The sequence below is a fragment of the Dipteris shenzhenensis genome, chromosome 16 (assembly GCF_047967505.1).
Source record: "Dipteris shenzhenensis isolate YYH24624 ecotype China chromosome 16, Dip_SZ_1.0, whole genome shotgun sequence".
Classification (NCBI taxonomy): Eukaryota; Viridiplantae; Streptophyta; class Polypodiopsida; order Gleicheniales; family Dipteridaceae; genus Dipteris; species Dipteris shenzhenensis.
The window spans coordinates 16,279,651-16,297,031 of record NC_141611.1 but is presented as its reverse complement, the minus strand read 5'-3'; the positions used below and the strand labels follow the sequence as shown (position 1 = coordinate 16,297,031).

The 17,381-nt window shown below is 40.7% G+C and overlaps 1 protein-coding gene across 1 annotated transcript; it reads left to right on the top strand.

Annotated features, from left to right (window-relative positions):
* Nucleotides 1-10,249: 10,249 nt before the first annotated feature.
* LOC147892613 (putative serine/threonine-protein kinase WNK11) lies at nt 10,250-12,168 on the top strand. The gene has a single exon (XM_087387600.1). It carries the CDS (start codon nt 10,477-10,479, stop codon nt 11,971-11,973), a length of 1,497 nt encoding a protein of 498 aa, XP_087243726.1. The 5' UTR covers nt 10,250-10,476; the 3' UTR covers nt 11,974-12,168.
* Nucleotides 12,169-17,381: the final 5,213 nt, after the last annotated feature.

The following is a 17,381-nucleotide window of genomic DNA, read 5'->3' as shown; positions in this document are numbered from 1 at the left end:
ATACACCACCTCATAATAACAATCATTACCAACACTCGAATTCCTTTTTTATATTTTGATAACTTTATATATTTTTTATCCTTTCTGTTTCGTCAACTATATTGCATTGGATAGTAAAAGCTTACCCTTGGCATCTTTGGAAAGCATGTTGTGAGATTCAAAAACTTGCAGACATGCCATACCTGAAAGACCTTGTCATGTTCTATGCTATGGTCTTGAAGAAAATAGTACGAAAAGTAGGACTCATGGTTCAAAGAGTCTAGACGAGTGATGCGGAGCCCTCACACTGAGCCGAGCATCAGGGGGGTACATTACTCGCTCCTCGTACTCTGCCTCTACCCCCTTCACCCCTTCACTGCCTTGCGTCTGTGGAGCCATTTCCCATGGACACCCTGCTTACTAAAGACGAACATCAAGAAATCCCACATTGTGACACAAAATTCTTGGAGATCGATGTTTTTTATTATTGACTCTCCAAGGCCTCTTCATTTTGCATTCAAAAGATTTGTGTACCAAACGCACATGCATAGGATGTGGTTGAACAACACTAGGGTGTGATGCACTTCGCATGCAATTACATCCAAGAGCCTTCCAAAAATTGAGGGGTTAGCTTATGTCTTACACTTGCAATCTATTAGCAAAGATCTTAAAAAGTATGGGCCATGTAGCTAACAATTGTTATGGGGACTGGTGCTCAAAGGAAGAGTATTGATTGAATGGGAATCCCTTTCTAGTTGTGCCAACACAAAGCTCATTAGTTTTGCCTTAGCAAGGCTCAAAAATTTTGCAAGACTAACACCTTGATACTTTTGATTTGTGAATTAGGTAGACAAGATAGTCATTTGGGAGGAGAATCATATATTATCTACTAGGTAGGGAAGATAATCCTTTTGTAGGAGAATCATGTATCGTAATATAATGATCTATTGTTTGCCTTCAATGTATTGAAAAGTACATGTCCCTTTTCTTCAAGAGCATATGCATAGCTTTACTAAGCGATGACTATTGTTTACCAAGCATTCACAGAGGGCCCAACCTTGTTTATTTCATGTGGTAAAAACCTTTTGAGTCATGCAACCATTCTCTTATGTGGAATGGGACAAGAACATTTGCCCTTGCTGTGTGACAAAGCATGCTGATCATTTTCATGTTGACAGTTTCCAATAAGAATATGGGAGCGTTTGTGAGGAGAATATCAAAAGAATGGGCCCACAAGTAAGGTGCACAAACATTGTGCAAAAAAGAGACATGTTGAATTTCAATAGAGGTTTAAGTGGAAAGAATGACTTAAAGAATCGCCCTTGTTCACACTTCTCAACTACAAGCTTGGTGTAAAGTGCTGAAGGCATCTCAATGCCATAGAGATACAATTTGAATATAGATGGCTGGAGGGCACACAACTGCTATGGAAGTCAAGGTCTTGCACTAGCACACAAAATTGGGAGTACGTAGTAATGTTAAAGCTTTGTTTGAGCCATGCAAGTATGTGAAATCCACGAGTGATGATGAACACTCCTTGTTGGCTAAAGGGTGGTGGGCCAGAGAGATAAGGCTCTGATAAGCTGTCGAGGGAACTTTCCGCATGCACAGATGTGATGAAGATGTGTTGAGAGCACCGCGGTGAGATGCGGGAAGAGACTCATGTGCTCACGGAGTGATAAAGGATGGCGGAAGTCTTGTGGCGGCAATCATGAGGGGAAGAAGGCCATGGAACCCACAAGAAAAGAAGTCATGAAACATGCATGTGTGTGTGTGTGGCTTTTTAAAAGTTTGAAAGGGACAGCACGGATTGAAATCAAGCACAAAAAAGAAGTCATGAAATATGCATGTGTGTGTGTGTGGCTATCCTATGATATTTTTTGGATTAAATAGCACTAGCCTTATGTCAATCATTTCGTTTGAACATCATAGTTGCAATATGCACTGTCCTAGGGTTATAAACACATTTTAATTTTTGTCCCTTCACTTCTGCATCAAACTGCATAAGGGAAACTGAAAGAATATATGAGCACAAGTGACTGTTTAGGAAAGATTTAGGACACATATCGGATGTTTACGATTGTAGTTGAGAAAAGGGCTACATAGCATTACATCACATAAGATTATGATTTATGTTGTGGCTCTACATTTGACTAAAAATGAATGTATTCACTTTGAAATGTGCTAAAGTATTGGGAACATATAGTCCATATAGATTACAATCTTTTCAATAACAAATTGAAATAGGAGGGGGTTTCAATAGTAAAGATGCATATTTGTCTAAGAAAATTGTGGACACTTGTTAACTACTTTCGAGGATTGAAATTTTGGCGTTTCAAAGAAGTGACTCCTTGAGGATTGAAATTTTGGTGTTTCGAAGAAGAAGGACACCACCAATAGTATGTTACTCAATTTGAATATAATTAAAATTTTTAAGATTGTGGATTACTCGAGAAATTAGCACACAATTTGAGATATACTAAAGTAAATTCAAGATGACTTCAGATATTATAGTTTTGTATGATGGTTATTACATCAATATAAGAGAAACATAGGCAATGATTGCAATTGACATTTAGAAGACTTGATTGACATTAAAGATTTCAAGAATCACTTCATTTGAACATCAAGTTGCAATAGCCTATCATAAGTTAGGCATAAAATCTAGTTCCTTCACACTGACATCAAATTGAGGGGGTCTTCGAGATTGCATTGTTAATATATTTTGAACAACAATGATGACTTATGTTTATAACCAATATTCATGTATACACTTAAAACATGCAATGTGATAATCATGTAGAGTTTCAATAGAGTAGTTACCCAATAAATTGTAAATGGTAAATATGTTTGTATATAAAAATTCATGAGATTATAATTATTCTCATATATAATGATGATTTTATATATTCAGAGAAAAATCTAGGCAATCATTACAAAGGGTATGTGGAAGGGCTTGAGTTGACATGTAATTCAAGAGCATGGCATGGCATGGCTACACATTTTATCGTATAACTTTAATGAATTCTTTTAGATCCATCAAGAAGAAAAGGATTGAAAAAAATCTATATAATCGATCCTACTGAGATATATACATGAAATTTACATATTTCATACCTGAAAGACCTTGTCATGTTCTATGTTATGATCTTGATGAAAATAGTATGAATAGTAGGACTCATGGTTCAAAGAGTCTTGATGAGTGATGCGGAGCCCTCACAGAGAGCCAAGCATCAAGGGGTTACATCAATCGCTCCTCTTACTCTGCCTCTACCCCCTTCACCCCTTCAATCCCTGCGTCTGTGGAGCCATTTCCCATGGACACCCTGCTTACTAAAGACGAACTTTAGGAAATCCCACATTGTTACACAGAATTCTTGGAGATCGATGGTTTTTATTATTGACTCCTCATGGCCTCTTCATTTTTGCATTTAAAATATTTGTGTACCAAAAGCACATGCATAGGATGTGGTTGAAAAACACTAGGGTGTGATGCACTTCACATGCAATTACATCCAAGAGCCTTCCAAAAATCGAGGGGTTAAGAGATTGGAGCTTCATGTGAGCTTATGTCTTACACTTGCAATCTATTAGATCTTTTTATTCTCATATATGATGATGATTTTATATATTCATGGAAAAATCTAGGCAATCATTACAAAGGGTATGTGGAAGGGCTTGAGTTGACATGCAATTCAAGAGCATGGCATGGCCACACATTTTATAGTATAAGCTTTAATGAAATCTTTTAGAGCCATCAAGAAGAAAAGGACTGAAAAGAATCTATATAATCAATCCTACTAAGATATATACATGCAATTTACATATTTCATACCTGAAAGACCTTGTCATTTCTATGTTATGATCTTGAAGAAAATAGTACGAATAGTAGGACTCATGGTTCAAAGAGTTTGGACGAGTGATGCGGATACCTCACAGAGAGCCAACCATCAGGGGGGTACATCACTCGCTCCTCTTACTCTGCCTCTACCCCCTTCACCTCTTCAATGCCTTGCATCTTTGGAGCCATTTCCCATGGACACCGTGCTTACTAAAGACGAACTTTAGGAAATCCCACATTGTTACACAAAATTCTTGGGGATCAATGGTTTTTATTATTGACTCCCCATGGCAAAGAAGGCAATGGAACCCATGAGAAAAGAAGTCATGAAACATCCATGTGTGTGTGTGTAGCTTTTTAAAAGTTTGAGAGGGATAGCACGGATTGAGATCAAGCACAGAAAAGAAGTCATGAAACATGCATGTGTGTGCATGTGGCTGTCCTAAGATTTTTTTGGAATTAAATAGCACTAGCCTTATGTCAATCCTTTCGTTTGAACATCATAGTTGCAATATGCACTGTCCTAAGCTTATAAACACATTTTAATTTTTGTCCCTTCACTTTTGCATCAAACTGCATAAGGGAAACTGAAAGAATATATGAGCACAAGTGACTGTTTAGGAAAGATTTAGGACACATATTGGATGTTTACGATTGTAGTTGAGAAAAGGGCTACATAGCATTGCATTACATAGGATTATGATTTATGTTGTGGCTCTACATTTCACTAAAAATGAATGTATTAACTTCAAAATGTGTTAAAGTATTGGGAACATATAGTCCAAATAGATTGCAATCTTTTCAATAATAAATTGAAATAGGAGGGGGTTTCAATAGTAAAGATGCATATTTCTCTATGAAAATTGTGGACAATTGTTAACTACTTTTGAGGATTGAAATTTTGGCGTTTCAAAGAAGTGACTCCTTGAGGATTTAAATTTTAGTGTTTCAAAGAAGAAGGACACCACCAGTAGTATGTTACTCAATTTAAATATAATTAAAAATTTTAACCTCATGGATTACTCTAGAAATTAACACACAATTTGAGATATACTAAAGTAAATTCAAGACAAATTCAAGATATTATAGTTTTGAATGATAGTTATTACATCAATATAAGAGAAACATAGGCGATGATTGCAATTGACATTTAGAAGACTCGATTGACATGAAAGATTTCAAGAATCACTTCATTTGAACATCAAGTTGCATCAGCCTATCATAAGTTAGGCATAAAATCTAGTCCCTTCACATTGACATCAAATTGAGGGGGTCTTCGAGATTGCTTTGATAATATATTTTGAACAACAATGATGATTTATGTTTATAACCAATATTCATGTATACAGTTAAAACATGCAATGTAATAACAATGTAGAGTTTCAATAGAGAAGTAGTTACCCAATAAATTGTAAATAGTAAATATGTTTGTATATAAACATTCATGAGATTATAATTATTCTCATACATGATGATGATTTTATATATTTAGGGAAAAATCTAGGCAATCATTACAAAGGGTATGTGGAAGGGCTTGAGTTGACATGCAATTCAAGAGCATGGCATGGCCACACATTTTATAGTATAAGCTTTAATGAGTTCTTCTAGAGCCATCAAGAAGAAAAGGACTGAAAAAAATCTATATAATCGACCCTACTGAGATATATACATGCAATTTACATATTTCATACCTGAAAGACCTTGTCATGTTCTATGTTATGATCTTGAAGAAAATAGTATGAATAGTAGGACTCATGGTTCAAAGAGTCTTGATGAGTGATGCGGAGCCCTCATAGAGAGCCAAGCAACAGGGGGGTACATCACTCGCTCCTCTTACTCTGCCTCTACCCCCTTCACCCCTTCAATGCCTTGCATTTGTGGAGCCATTTCCCATGGACACCCTACTTACTAAAGACGAACTTTAGGACATCCCACAGTGTTACACAAAATTCTTGGAGATCGATGGTTTTTATTATTGACTCAGCATGGCTCTTCATTTTGCATTCGAAATATTTGTGTACCAAAAGCACATGCATAGGATGTGGTTGAAAAACAATAGGGTTTGATGCACTTCGCATGCAATTACATCCAAGAGCCTTCAAAAAATCGAGGGGTTAAGAGATTGGAGCTTCATGTGAGCTTATGTCTTACACTTGCAATCTATTAGCAAAGATCTTAAAAAGTATGGGCCATGTAGCTAAGAATTGTTATAGGGACTAGTGCTCAAAGGAAGAGTATCGATTGAATGAGAATCCCTTTCCAGTTGTGCCAACACAAACCTCATTAGTTTTGCTTTAGCAAGGCTCAAAAAGTTTGCAAGACTAACACCTTTCTACTTTTGATTTGTGAATTAGGTAGACAAGATAGTCATTTGGGAGGAGAATTATATATTATCTATTAGGTAGGGAAAATAATCCTTTTTTAGGAGAATCATGTATCGGAATATAATGATCTATTGTTTGCCTTAAATGTATTGAAAAGTACATGTTCCCTTTCTTCAAGAGCATATGCATAGCTTTACTAAGGGATGACTATTGTTTACCAAGCATTCACAGAGGGCCCAACCTTGTTTTTCTCGTGTGGTAAGAACCTTTTGAGTCATGCAACCATTCTCTTATGTGGAATGGGACAAGAATGTTTGCCCTTGCTATGTAACATAGCATGCTGATCATTTTCATGTTGGCAGTTTCCAATAAGAATGTGGGAGTGTTTGCGATGAGAATGTCAAAAGAATGGGGCCACAAGTAAGGTGCACAAACATTGTGCAAAATAGAGATATGTTGAATTTCAATAGAGGTATAACTGGAAAGAATGACTTGAAGAATCGACCTTGTTCACACTTCTCAACTACAAACTTGGTGTAAAGTGTTGAAGGCATCTCAATGCCATAGGGATACGATTTGAATATACATGGCTGGAGGGCACACAACTGCTATTGAAATCAAGGTCTTGCACTAGCACACAAAATTGGGACTATGTAGTAATGTTAGAACTTTGTTTGAGCCATGCAAGTATGTGAAATCCACGAGTGATGATGAACGCTCCCTATTGGCTAAAGGGTGGTGGGCCGGAGAGATAAGGCTCTAATAAGGTGTCAAGGGAACTTTGCGCATGCACACATGTGATGAAGATGTGTTGAGAGCACCGAGGTGAGATGCGGGAAGAGACTCATGTGCTGATGGAGTGAGGCAAGGATGGGGGAAGTCTTGTGGCGGCGATCATGAGGGGAAGAAGGCAATGGAACCCACGAGAAAAGAAGTCATGAAACATGCATGTGTGTGTGTGTGGCTTTTGAAAAGTTTGAGAGGGACAGTGTGGATTGTGATCAAGCGCAGAAAAGAAGTCATGAAACATGCATGTGTGTGCGTGTGGCTGTCCTAATATTTTTTTGGAATTAAATAGCACTAGCCTTAGGTCAATCCTTTCATTTGAACATCATAGTTGCAATATGCACTATCCTAAGCTTATAAACACATTTTAATTTCTGTTTCTTCACTTTTGCATCAAACTGCATAAGGGAAACTGAAAGAATATATGAGCACAAGCAACTGTTTAGGAAAGATTTAGAACACATATTGGATGTTTACGATTGTAGTTAAGAAAAGGGCTACGTAGCATTACATCACATAAGATTCTGATTTATGTTGTGCTCTACATTTCACTAAAAATGAATGTATTCAGTTTGAAATGTGCTAAAGTTTTGGCAACATACAATCCAAATAGATTGCAATCTTTTCAATAATCAATTGAAATAGGAGGGGGTTTCAATAGTAAAGATGCATATTTCTCTATGAAAATTGTGGACAATTGTTAACTACTTTCGAGGATTGAAATTTTGGCGTTTCAAAGAAGTGACTCCTTGAGGATTGAAATTTTGGTGTTTCAAAGGACACCACCAGTAGTATGTTACTCAAGTTGAATATAATTAAAATTTTTAAGCTCGTGGATTACTCGAGAAATTAGCACACAATTTGAGATATACTAAAGTGAATTCAAGACAACTTCAAGATATTATAGTTTTGTATGATGGTTATTGCATCAATATGAGAGAAACAAAGGCAATGATTGCAATTGACATTTAGAAGACTTGATTGACATGAAGGATTTCAAGAATCACTTCATTTAAACATCAAGTTGCAATAGCCTATCATAAGCTAGGCATAAAATCTAGTCCCTTCACATTGACATCAAATTGAGCGGGTCTTCGAGATTGCTTTGTTAATATATTTTGAACAACAATGATGATTTAAGTTTATAACCAATATTCATGTATACACTTAAAACATGCAATGTAATAACGATGTAGAGTTTCAATAGAGAAGTAGTTACCCAATAAATTGTAAATGGTAAATATGTTTGTATATAAACATTCATGAGATTCATATATGATGATGATTTTATATAGTCAAGGGAAAAATCTAGGCAATCATTACAAAGGGTATGTGGAAGGGCTTGAGTTGACATGCAATTCAAGAGCATGGCATGGCCACACATTTTATAGTATAAGCTTTAATGAATTCTTTTAGAGCCTTTAAGAAGAAAAGGACTGAAAAAAATCTATATAATCAATCCTACTGAGATATATACGTGCAATTTACATATTTCATACCTGAAAGACCTTGTCATGTTCTATGTTATGATCTTGAAGAAAATAGTATGAATAGTAGGACTCATGGTTCAAAGAGTCTGGACGAGTGATGTGGAGCCCTCACACAGAGCCAAGCATCAGGGGGGTACATCACTCGCTCCTCTTACTCTGCCTCTACCCCCTTCACCCCTTCAATGCCTTTCGTTTGTGGAGCTATTTCCCATAGACACCCCGCTTACTAAAGACGAACATCAGGAAATCCCACATTGTGACACAAAATTCTTGGAGATCGATGGTTTTTATTATTGACTCAGCATGGCCTCTTCATTTTGCATTCGAAAGATCTGTGTACCAAAAGCACATGCATAGGATGTGGTTGAAAAACACTAGGGTGTGATGCACTTCGCATGCAATTACATGTAAGAGCCTTCCAAAAATTTAGGGGTTAAGAGATTGGATTTTCATATGAGCTTATGTCTTTTATAGTTGCAATCTATTAGCAAAGATCTTAAAAGTATGGACCATGTAGCAAATAATTGTTATGGGGACTGGTGCTCAAAGGAAGAGTATCAATTGAATGAGAATCCCTTTCCAGTTGTGCCAACAGAAACCTCATTAGTTTTGCCTTAGCAAGGCTCAAAAAGTTTGCAAGACTAACACCTTGCTACTTTTGATTTGTGAATTAGGTAGACAAGATAGTCATTTGGGAGGAGAATCATATTATCTATTAGATAGGGAAAATAATCCTTTTGTAGGAGAATCATGTATCATAATATAATGATCTATTGTTTGCCTCCAATGTATTGAAAAGGACATGTTCCTTTTCTTCAAGAGCATATGCATAGCTTTACTAAGGGATGACGATTGTTTACCAAGCATTCATATAGGGCTCAACCTTGTTTTTTTTGTGTGGTAAGAGCCTTTTGAGTCATGCAACCATTCTCTTATGTGGAATGGGACAAGAATGTTTGCCCTTGCTATGTGACATAGCATGTTAATCATTTTCATGTTGACAGTTTTTTTCAATAAGAATGTGGAAGTGTTTGTGAGGAGAATGTCAAATGAATGGGCCGACAAGTAAGGCGCACAAACATTGTGCAAAATAGAGATATGTTGAATTTCAATAGAGGTTTAAGTAGAAAGAATGACTTAAAGGATCGCCCTTGTTCACACTTCTCAACTACAAGCTTGGTGTAAAGTGTTGAAGGCATCTCAATGTCATGGAGATAAGATTTGAATATAGGCGGCTAGAGGGCACACAACTATTGTTGAAGTCAAGGTCTTGCACTAGCACACAGAATTGGGCGTATGTAATAATGTTAGAACTTTGTTTGAGCCATGCAAGTATGGAAATGTAATAACGTTAGAACTTTGTTTGAGCCATGCAAGTATGCGAAATCCACGAGTGATGATGAATGCTCCCTATTGGCTAAAGGGTGGTGGGCAGGAGAGATAAGGCTCAGGTAAGGTGTCGAGGGAACTTTGAGCACGCACACGTGTGATGAAGATGTGTTGAGAGCGCACGAATGGGGGAAGTCTTGAGGCGCGCTGATCATGAGGTGAAGAAGGCAATGGAACCCACGAGAAACGAAGTCATGAAACACGCATGTGTGTGTGTGTGTGTGTGTGAGTGGCTTTTTGTTCAATGAAATCTAGAAGGGGTTGGGTATGGATTGATTTTTAGCCTTTACTTTTTGAGGTTTTTGAATGTCGTAGGGAGAAAGGAATGAAAAGCTGTGGTAATTAATTAAGACTAATTAATTAAGGATTAGTGAAAAAGCTTTGGCAACGCCCCAGCCAGCGAGCTTCAAAAGCTTCAAGATCGCCATAGCCATCGCCAGCCAGCGAGCTCGAGATCGCCATAGCCATTGCCAGCGAGCTCGCAAGCTCCACAGCTATGGCCTCCCTTCTCCTTCCCTCTCTCTTTCAATCTCCTCCCTTACACCTCTCCATCGCCAACGATTTTCGACCCTCCATCCCCAGCATCTCCAACGATTTTCCCTCCATGCATCTCCTCCTTCTTTCCTCTTAGCTCCACTCCCTCCCCCTCAGCGCCTTCCCCCAGACCATGCCTGAATCTTCCCTCTCTCACGATGCTTCCGAGCCTCCCGCGGAGCTTCCCCAGCTCCTTGCCTGCGCAGAGGAGGAAGACGAATTTGTCGAAATCGATCCCACCGACCGTTACGGGCGCTACGCCGACTTGCTCGGCCGAGGAGCTACTAAGAAAGTTTATCGTGCCTTCGATAAGGAGGAAGGCATCGAAGTCGCTTGGAATCAAGCGGAGTTGCCGGATATGAAGCTCATCGAGCGGGAGCTGCACTTCCTCAAGACGCTGAAGCACAAGAATATAATCAAGCTGTACAGCTACTGGGTGGACGTGGAGAAGGAAAGCATCAATTTCATCACAGAGCTCTGTTCGGGGACGCTGCTGAGTTATCGCAAGCAGCACAAGCATGTGTGCTTGAAGGCAGTGAAGGATTGGGCGAGGCAGATCTTGCGAGGGCTTGAATATCTGCACAATCACTATCCGCCGATCATACACAGGGATTTGAAATGCGAGAACATCTTCGTGAATGGCAGCAGTGGCAAGGTTAAGATTGGCGACTTCGGGTCGGCGACGTTTCTGCAGGAAACTCGCGATCTCAAGAGCTTAGGCGGGACTCCTGAATTCATGGCGCCAGAAATGTATGAAGGGGACTACAACGAGCTGGTGGATGTCTACGCCTTCGGAATGTGTATGTTGCAGCTCCTCACGCTCGAGTGCCCTTACGGTGAGTGCAAGAATTTAGCTCAAGTCTACAAGAAAATCAGTACAGGAGTGAAGCCACAGGCTCTCGACAACGTGAAGGATTTTCAGGCACTGAAGTTCATCAGAAAATGCTTGGCACCTGCCGCTCAAAGACCCTCCGCCAGAGATTTGCAGCTAGATCCTTTCCTGCAGTGCGAAGGGAGCTTATGTTCGGGTCTAGGCGCCACTTTGATTAAATCCTCTTCCGTGCCAGATTTCCACGGTTTGATGCTGCAAGCGCGACGAGAACGTGGAGTGACAGCTGATGATGCAGGTTGGCCATCGCAATATGGCTGTCCTCGAAATCGGACGCAGAGGGAAATGGAAGTCACGGGGGAGCAAGAGAATGAAACGACAATCCTGATGCGGTTCCGAATTTTTGAGCGCAGTGAAGCTGCCCCCGTTCGCAAAGTCCAGTTCCGCTTCGATTTGAATAGCGACACCCCGCAGAGCGTGGCTGAAGAAATGGTTCAAGCGCTGCAATTTCCGAAGTCTGATTCGATCATTATTGCTGATATGATAGCTTCGGTGATTGCATCTTTACCTTCAGAGGACGACGACACAGAGTCGGAAGAGGTTTCGAGCGGCATGGATCTATATAGTTCTGACGAAGGTAGTAGGTGCGAAACATTGTCGGAACTGCATGATCTGTGGCCCAATATCTCCACTCTTCCGGTTGGTATTAGCCAGCGGATCGCCGGAAATCAACTCTGCGTTGCTCCCTCACGTACACAATTTCTGAGTCCAATTCCAAGTTATCTAAAAGCCATCGCATGACAGAAGTGGTGGCTTATTTATGGCGCCCTTACAGAAACATCTTGTGTCGTCGTTTAACATAATCCTTTCTGTACGCCTACAGTTTCATACCATGCAGTCGGGGCTACTTGTAACATTTTGGGTTTTTTGTTGAAGCTCGCAGCACGTCTGTAAGCATTGAAATTGTCCCCAAAATTAAGCATCTCTTTGTGCAGATTGACTTTGATTTCGATTTTTGGTGGTCCTTCAATCAGTATCGAGCTTCCCGTTTGACATGCAACTTGTTGAAACTAGAATGAGGCAATTGTTGCACCCTATTCCCACAGAGTTTTGATTAGGTCCTGGCAGTCATCGCCCGGTGAAGGGTTTTTAAATGCAATCACCTACGTCCTGCCAGTGGCACAATCATGTCACATTCTATTCGATGCACCATGAACCTGCCTTCTGCCAGTGCTGATAATTGTGGAATAGTTATGGAAGATTTGATAACTTATCATTTGGAAGATATTGGACCTTCCATTCAAAGTAGGTTTTTCTCTCCTAGGCACTGTTATGCTTGTATCTCGAGTCTCTTGCATTGGTCTCAGATGTATCTTCTCATCTAAGGTGTTTTATGATGACAATGCCCTGTCAGTGTCCATGGGTCGAGTATACCCATATGTATGCCCCCATATGAGTAGAGGGCGCATGTAGGATGGCCACGTTTTGGCAAGCTGGATACCCAATAGGAACCAACTTTGCACCGAGGGAATTATTCCTGCAAGAATGAGGATCCATCCGGACTCCCATGGTTGGTCTACATGCTGAATTCTTGAAGGGACCATTATGGGGCGGATGAGGCAGGGGCCCATAACCTTCTGACAGGTGTTTGCATTGGTCTCAGATGTATCTTCTCATCTTAGGTGTTTTATGATGGCAATGCCATGTCTGTGCGAGTATACCCATATGTATGCCTCCATATGAGTAGAGGGCACATGTAGGACAGCCACGTTCCGGCAAGCTGGATGCCCAATAGGAATCAAATTTGCACTGAGGGAATTATTCCTGCAAGAATGAGGATCCATCCGGACTCCCATGGTTGGTCTACATGCTGAATTCTTGAAGGGAGCATTATGGGGCTTGTTCAAGATCCAAAAGTCATCCGTGAGGGTTAACCAAGGGCCGAAAGCAGGTCCTAAGGCCAACTGCTGGTCGCCTCTGATTCCAGGGCTGGAGCTGATTTGGCTCCCTGGCTGTGGTACGTTCTTGCCCTCTTGATTGTGATTGCAGTTCCATCGCACACCTGAACCAGGAAGTTTTTAGACTCCTCATCTACAGCACTGTTGGAACTTGGGGCAACCATCTCGCTCTCTTTGCCATGGCTATTGTTGCGCTTTGCCATGCACACTGAGGCCAGTAATTTTCAGATACCCCATCTACAGCACTGTTGGGGCACCCTCATGCTCTCTTTGCCATGGCGATTGTCGCTGTTTCAAAGCCTTTTATTAAAAAAATGGCAGCTTTGGCATACTTTGTCCTGCAAAGCCTTTCCAGCCCTTCTCCATCCCCGATGAGCTCCTTGGCGTCATTACTTTTGCAGCTGTTTCTGCTGTTACCAGCCTAAAATCGTATTTCAATCATAGCCACCACTAAATCTGGTATGCCAGAGTTCCCCTTTGCAATATGATGACAAGATCCAATCCTTGGTGATCTTGCCATAGATTAGATTTTTTGTCATCCATTAGGTTAGTCTTGTCATCCATTAGTCAGTTTCACAGTTGTAAGTTATAAAAAACAAACAGAATGCATAGTATTTTGCATTTAAATGAAATGACAATGCTGGAGGCATTTGGCAGCTCAAGAGTCTGGTAGCTGTTATGGCAATGGGCTCACAGAAGTTGCCCTGGGGATATTGCTTTTGAGCTCACGTAGGATTTTGGATGATGAACAAAGGCCAAAGTTCCAGAGATAGATAGGGCAGCAATAGGGATTAGGCCATTCTAGCAGTCATAGGACTCACATGGCAACCAAATTAGGTGGCCAAAGTCTCGAAAGGTACGTGATGTTTTACTGCCAAGATTAGGCCATGGCAAGAGGAGTTGTTCTCATCTCACAGACGACACGAGCTTAAATACTCCCAGCTATCACAACAGAAGTATTGGGTGTCCTCATTACAAAGGAAGTACAAACTCAGAAAATGCCGTATAGCTTACCACATGTGGTTAAGACAGTAGTAGCCTCCTAGATGATATCCACAGATTAGTGGAACAGTCATTCTCCTACTCTATAGTGGTCAACTATGAGGGCTAAGTTGACACCTTATAGAGAAGCTAGCTTGCGCCTAACCGCTGCAGCAGAAATATTGCTGGAAATCACTATCATGGAAGATTCCACTTGTATACCGTCTGAGAGAATACTCACACATATGGGCAACAATCTGTTGTATGCATAATGCCTCACAAGCCTGGACAATACTGGTAGCCCTCAGACTACTAACACCTGCAGCCTCAGGGCTGTTCAGGAGTGGTACCTTCTGCTTCTACTTCCTACTCTCCTGGCACGCCCCATGCCCTCTTAGGCTTCAGTAGCTGCTAGAGGCCAAAGAATAAGGCCCAAGTCCTCTTTTTATAGTGGAGGAAGGCTGGTCTGTTCCCCTCCCTCGGACCCTCCTGTGTTAAACTCCTTTTTTTCTTTCACTGTTCCGTCGAATTACGGACAATACAAAGTCACATGTCTCTCTTTTCATTTCGTCAATCGAGGGTAAGACAAATCACAGGCGCTGGCATCCCAAATATCCTCCCAGCCTATCTCATGGATGGCATGCTCACAAAGATATGTAATTCATTCCTTCATGCCTATCCACAAGCCCACAATTCCCTAGATGGTTCCCTCTGCCACACGTCATCATTCTAGACCTTTAGCTTGGTACACCATTTACCCCTCTCTTGGGGCACAATTAAAACATTTGCCCCTTGGCATTTTTTTACACATTTAGGTGCACCTAGGCCTGAGCACTTAGAACCACCTAGTCGATGCCAATACACCCTCACCTAGGACCTTGGCAGTTACTACCCTTGACCATTTTATTTACGCACATAAAATATTACAGAAGTTGGTCATCTAAGAGAAAATGCCCACCGATCTTTCCGAGGTTATGCTATCTCGGCTAGAGCATAACATTCCTTCCCTCTTCAAGCATCAGCGTCCTCGATGATGAAATCTGGGAACACTCTCCGTAACTGGTATACAGATTCCCAGGTAGATGCCATGCAACCAACACCGTGGGTATCTTCCGATTGCGCACTTGCATTGTTCCTCGGTCCAGGATTCTTGTTGGTTTGCGTCTTGCATTATCCTCTATCTCCTGAAACAACAAAACGCCTTCGATTAATGAGTCACCAGTATGCAAAAATTTCTTTAAACGAGAAACATGAAACACTGGGTGCACCTTACACCCCGGTGGTAATTCTAATTTATAGGCTACCTTGCCTATTCTTTTTAGAATTAACCATGGCCCACAATATCGAGGTGATAACTTAGCACACTCTCCTGTAGTCAAAGACTATGAGAAAAACTTTTTCTCCTTCCTTAAATTCTCTAGTGGATCGGTTCTCATCCGCATACACCTTAGCTCTATCCATAGCTTGGTGGATGTTAGCTCTTGCAAGTGCTAGCATCTCCTGCATCTGAACCACAAAGTTCGCGGCACTAGGCACTTTCTGAGGTACTCCAACTATAGTTGGATTCGCTGGCCTATAACCATAGTTCAGTTCAAACGGACTGAACCCTGTAGAGGAATGTTTTCTATCATTGTAGGTAAACTCCAACAATGGCAACCACTTGTCCCATGTATGTTGCCTCAATGACACATATGCTCTAAGCATATCCTTTAAAATTTGGTTGATTCTTTCCGTTTGACCATCCGTTTCTGGATGATCCCCACTACTCATTCCCAACTCAGTCCTTAGTGTTTCAAATACCACAGTCCAAAAATGACCGGTAAATTTGACATCTCTGTCTGACACTATGGATCTAGGTAATCCATGCAGACGAAATATATGTCTAATAAACAAATCTGCCACTTGCGGGGCACTAACGGACTCTCTAGTCAGAATGAAGTGAGCCATCTTGGTAAGACGATCAACCACCACAAGGATAGAATCATATCCACCTTGTGTCGTAGGCAGACCTACAATAAAGTCCATGGAAATGCTCTCCCACTTACTTAGTGGTATTTCCAAGGGCTGTAAAAGTCCGGGTGGCTTCACCCGCTCGGCCTTACCTGACACGAAAAACAATGTGTCACATATTCATGAATATGCTTTTTCATCTTTGGCCAAAAGAAATCTCGCTTCACAAGATCATATGTCTTCTCGACTCCTGGATGTCCCACACACGGGCTATCATGGCATTGTTGAATGACTCTGCCTGAGATAATTCTGATTAGGTACTACTACCTTGCCATTTCTTTTCAGCATACCATCTCTTATGGCATATCTTGCATAAGTTTGGCCTTTTCTGGATGCCAGGTCATCCTTTTCGTTTTCCCCGGGTTTTAACACATGAGCCTTAGGCCATAGACTCTGGACAAACTTGTCCACCATGTTTTCAAAGCATGGACAACAGCATACAACTCTAATTCATGAGTTGGCCAATTTCTTTGAGAGGGAGAAAGCTTCTTGCTTTCAAAGGCTACTGGCCTTCCCTCTTGGAGGAGAACTACTCCTACCGCAATGCCACTTGCATCGGTTTCCAAGAACAACGGTTTCTGGGGATCAACTATTTTTAACACTGGACCTGTGACCACAGCTTGTTTTATGGTGTTAAAACTTTCTTGTTGATTTTGTCCCCATATAAAAGGTACTTTATCCGAGGTCAGATCAGTCAATGGCGATACTATTTCGGAATATCCTTTGATATGCCTTCGATAAAATTGGACAAATCCCAAGAATGATCGCAAAGCGGTCAGACTCTGAGGGATTGGCCAAGTCAGTATCGTAGCCACTTTCTTTGGATCCATTTCTACCCCCTCTGGAGTAATTATGAATCCTAAGTATTCAAGTCTAACCATACACAGTATAGTTTTCTTCTTATTTACATAAAGACTGGCTTTTCTCAAAGTACTGAACACTATTCTTAAGTGTTTGTGATGCTCAGTAATACTTTTACTGAATATCAGAATATCGTCAATAAAATGTACTACAAACTTTCCGATATACGGACGTAGTAAATCATTCATAAGCATGATGAATGTAGCTGGAGCATTGGTAAGTCCAAAGGGCATTACCAAAAACTGATAATGACCAAACCTGCTTCTAAAAGCGGTTTTATGCACATCCTCGGCTCTAATACGGATCTGATGGCAGCCACACTTAAGATCTATCTTACTGAAAATTACGGCTCCATGCAATGCATCTAGCAAATCATCGATCTGAGCCATTGGATACCTG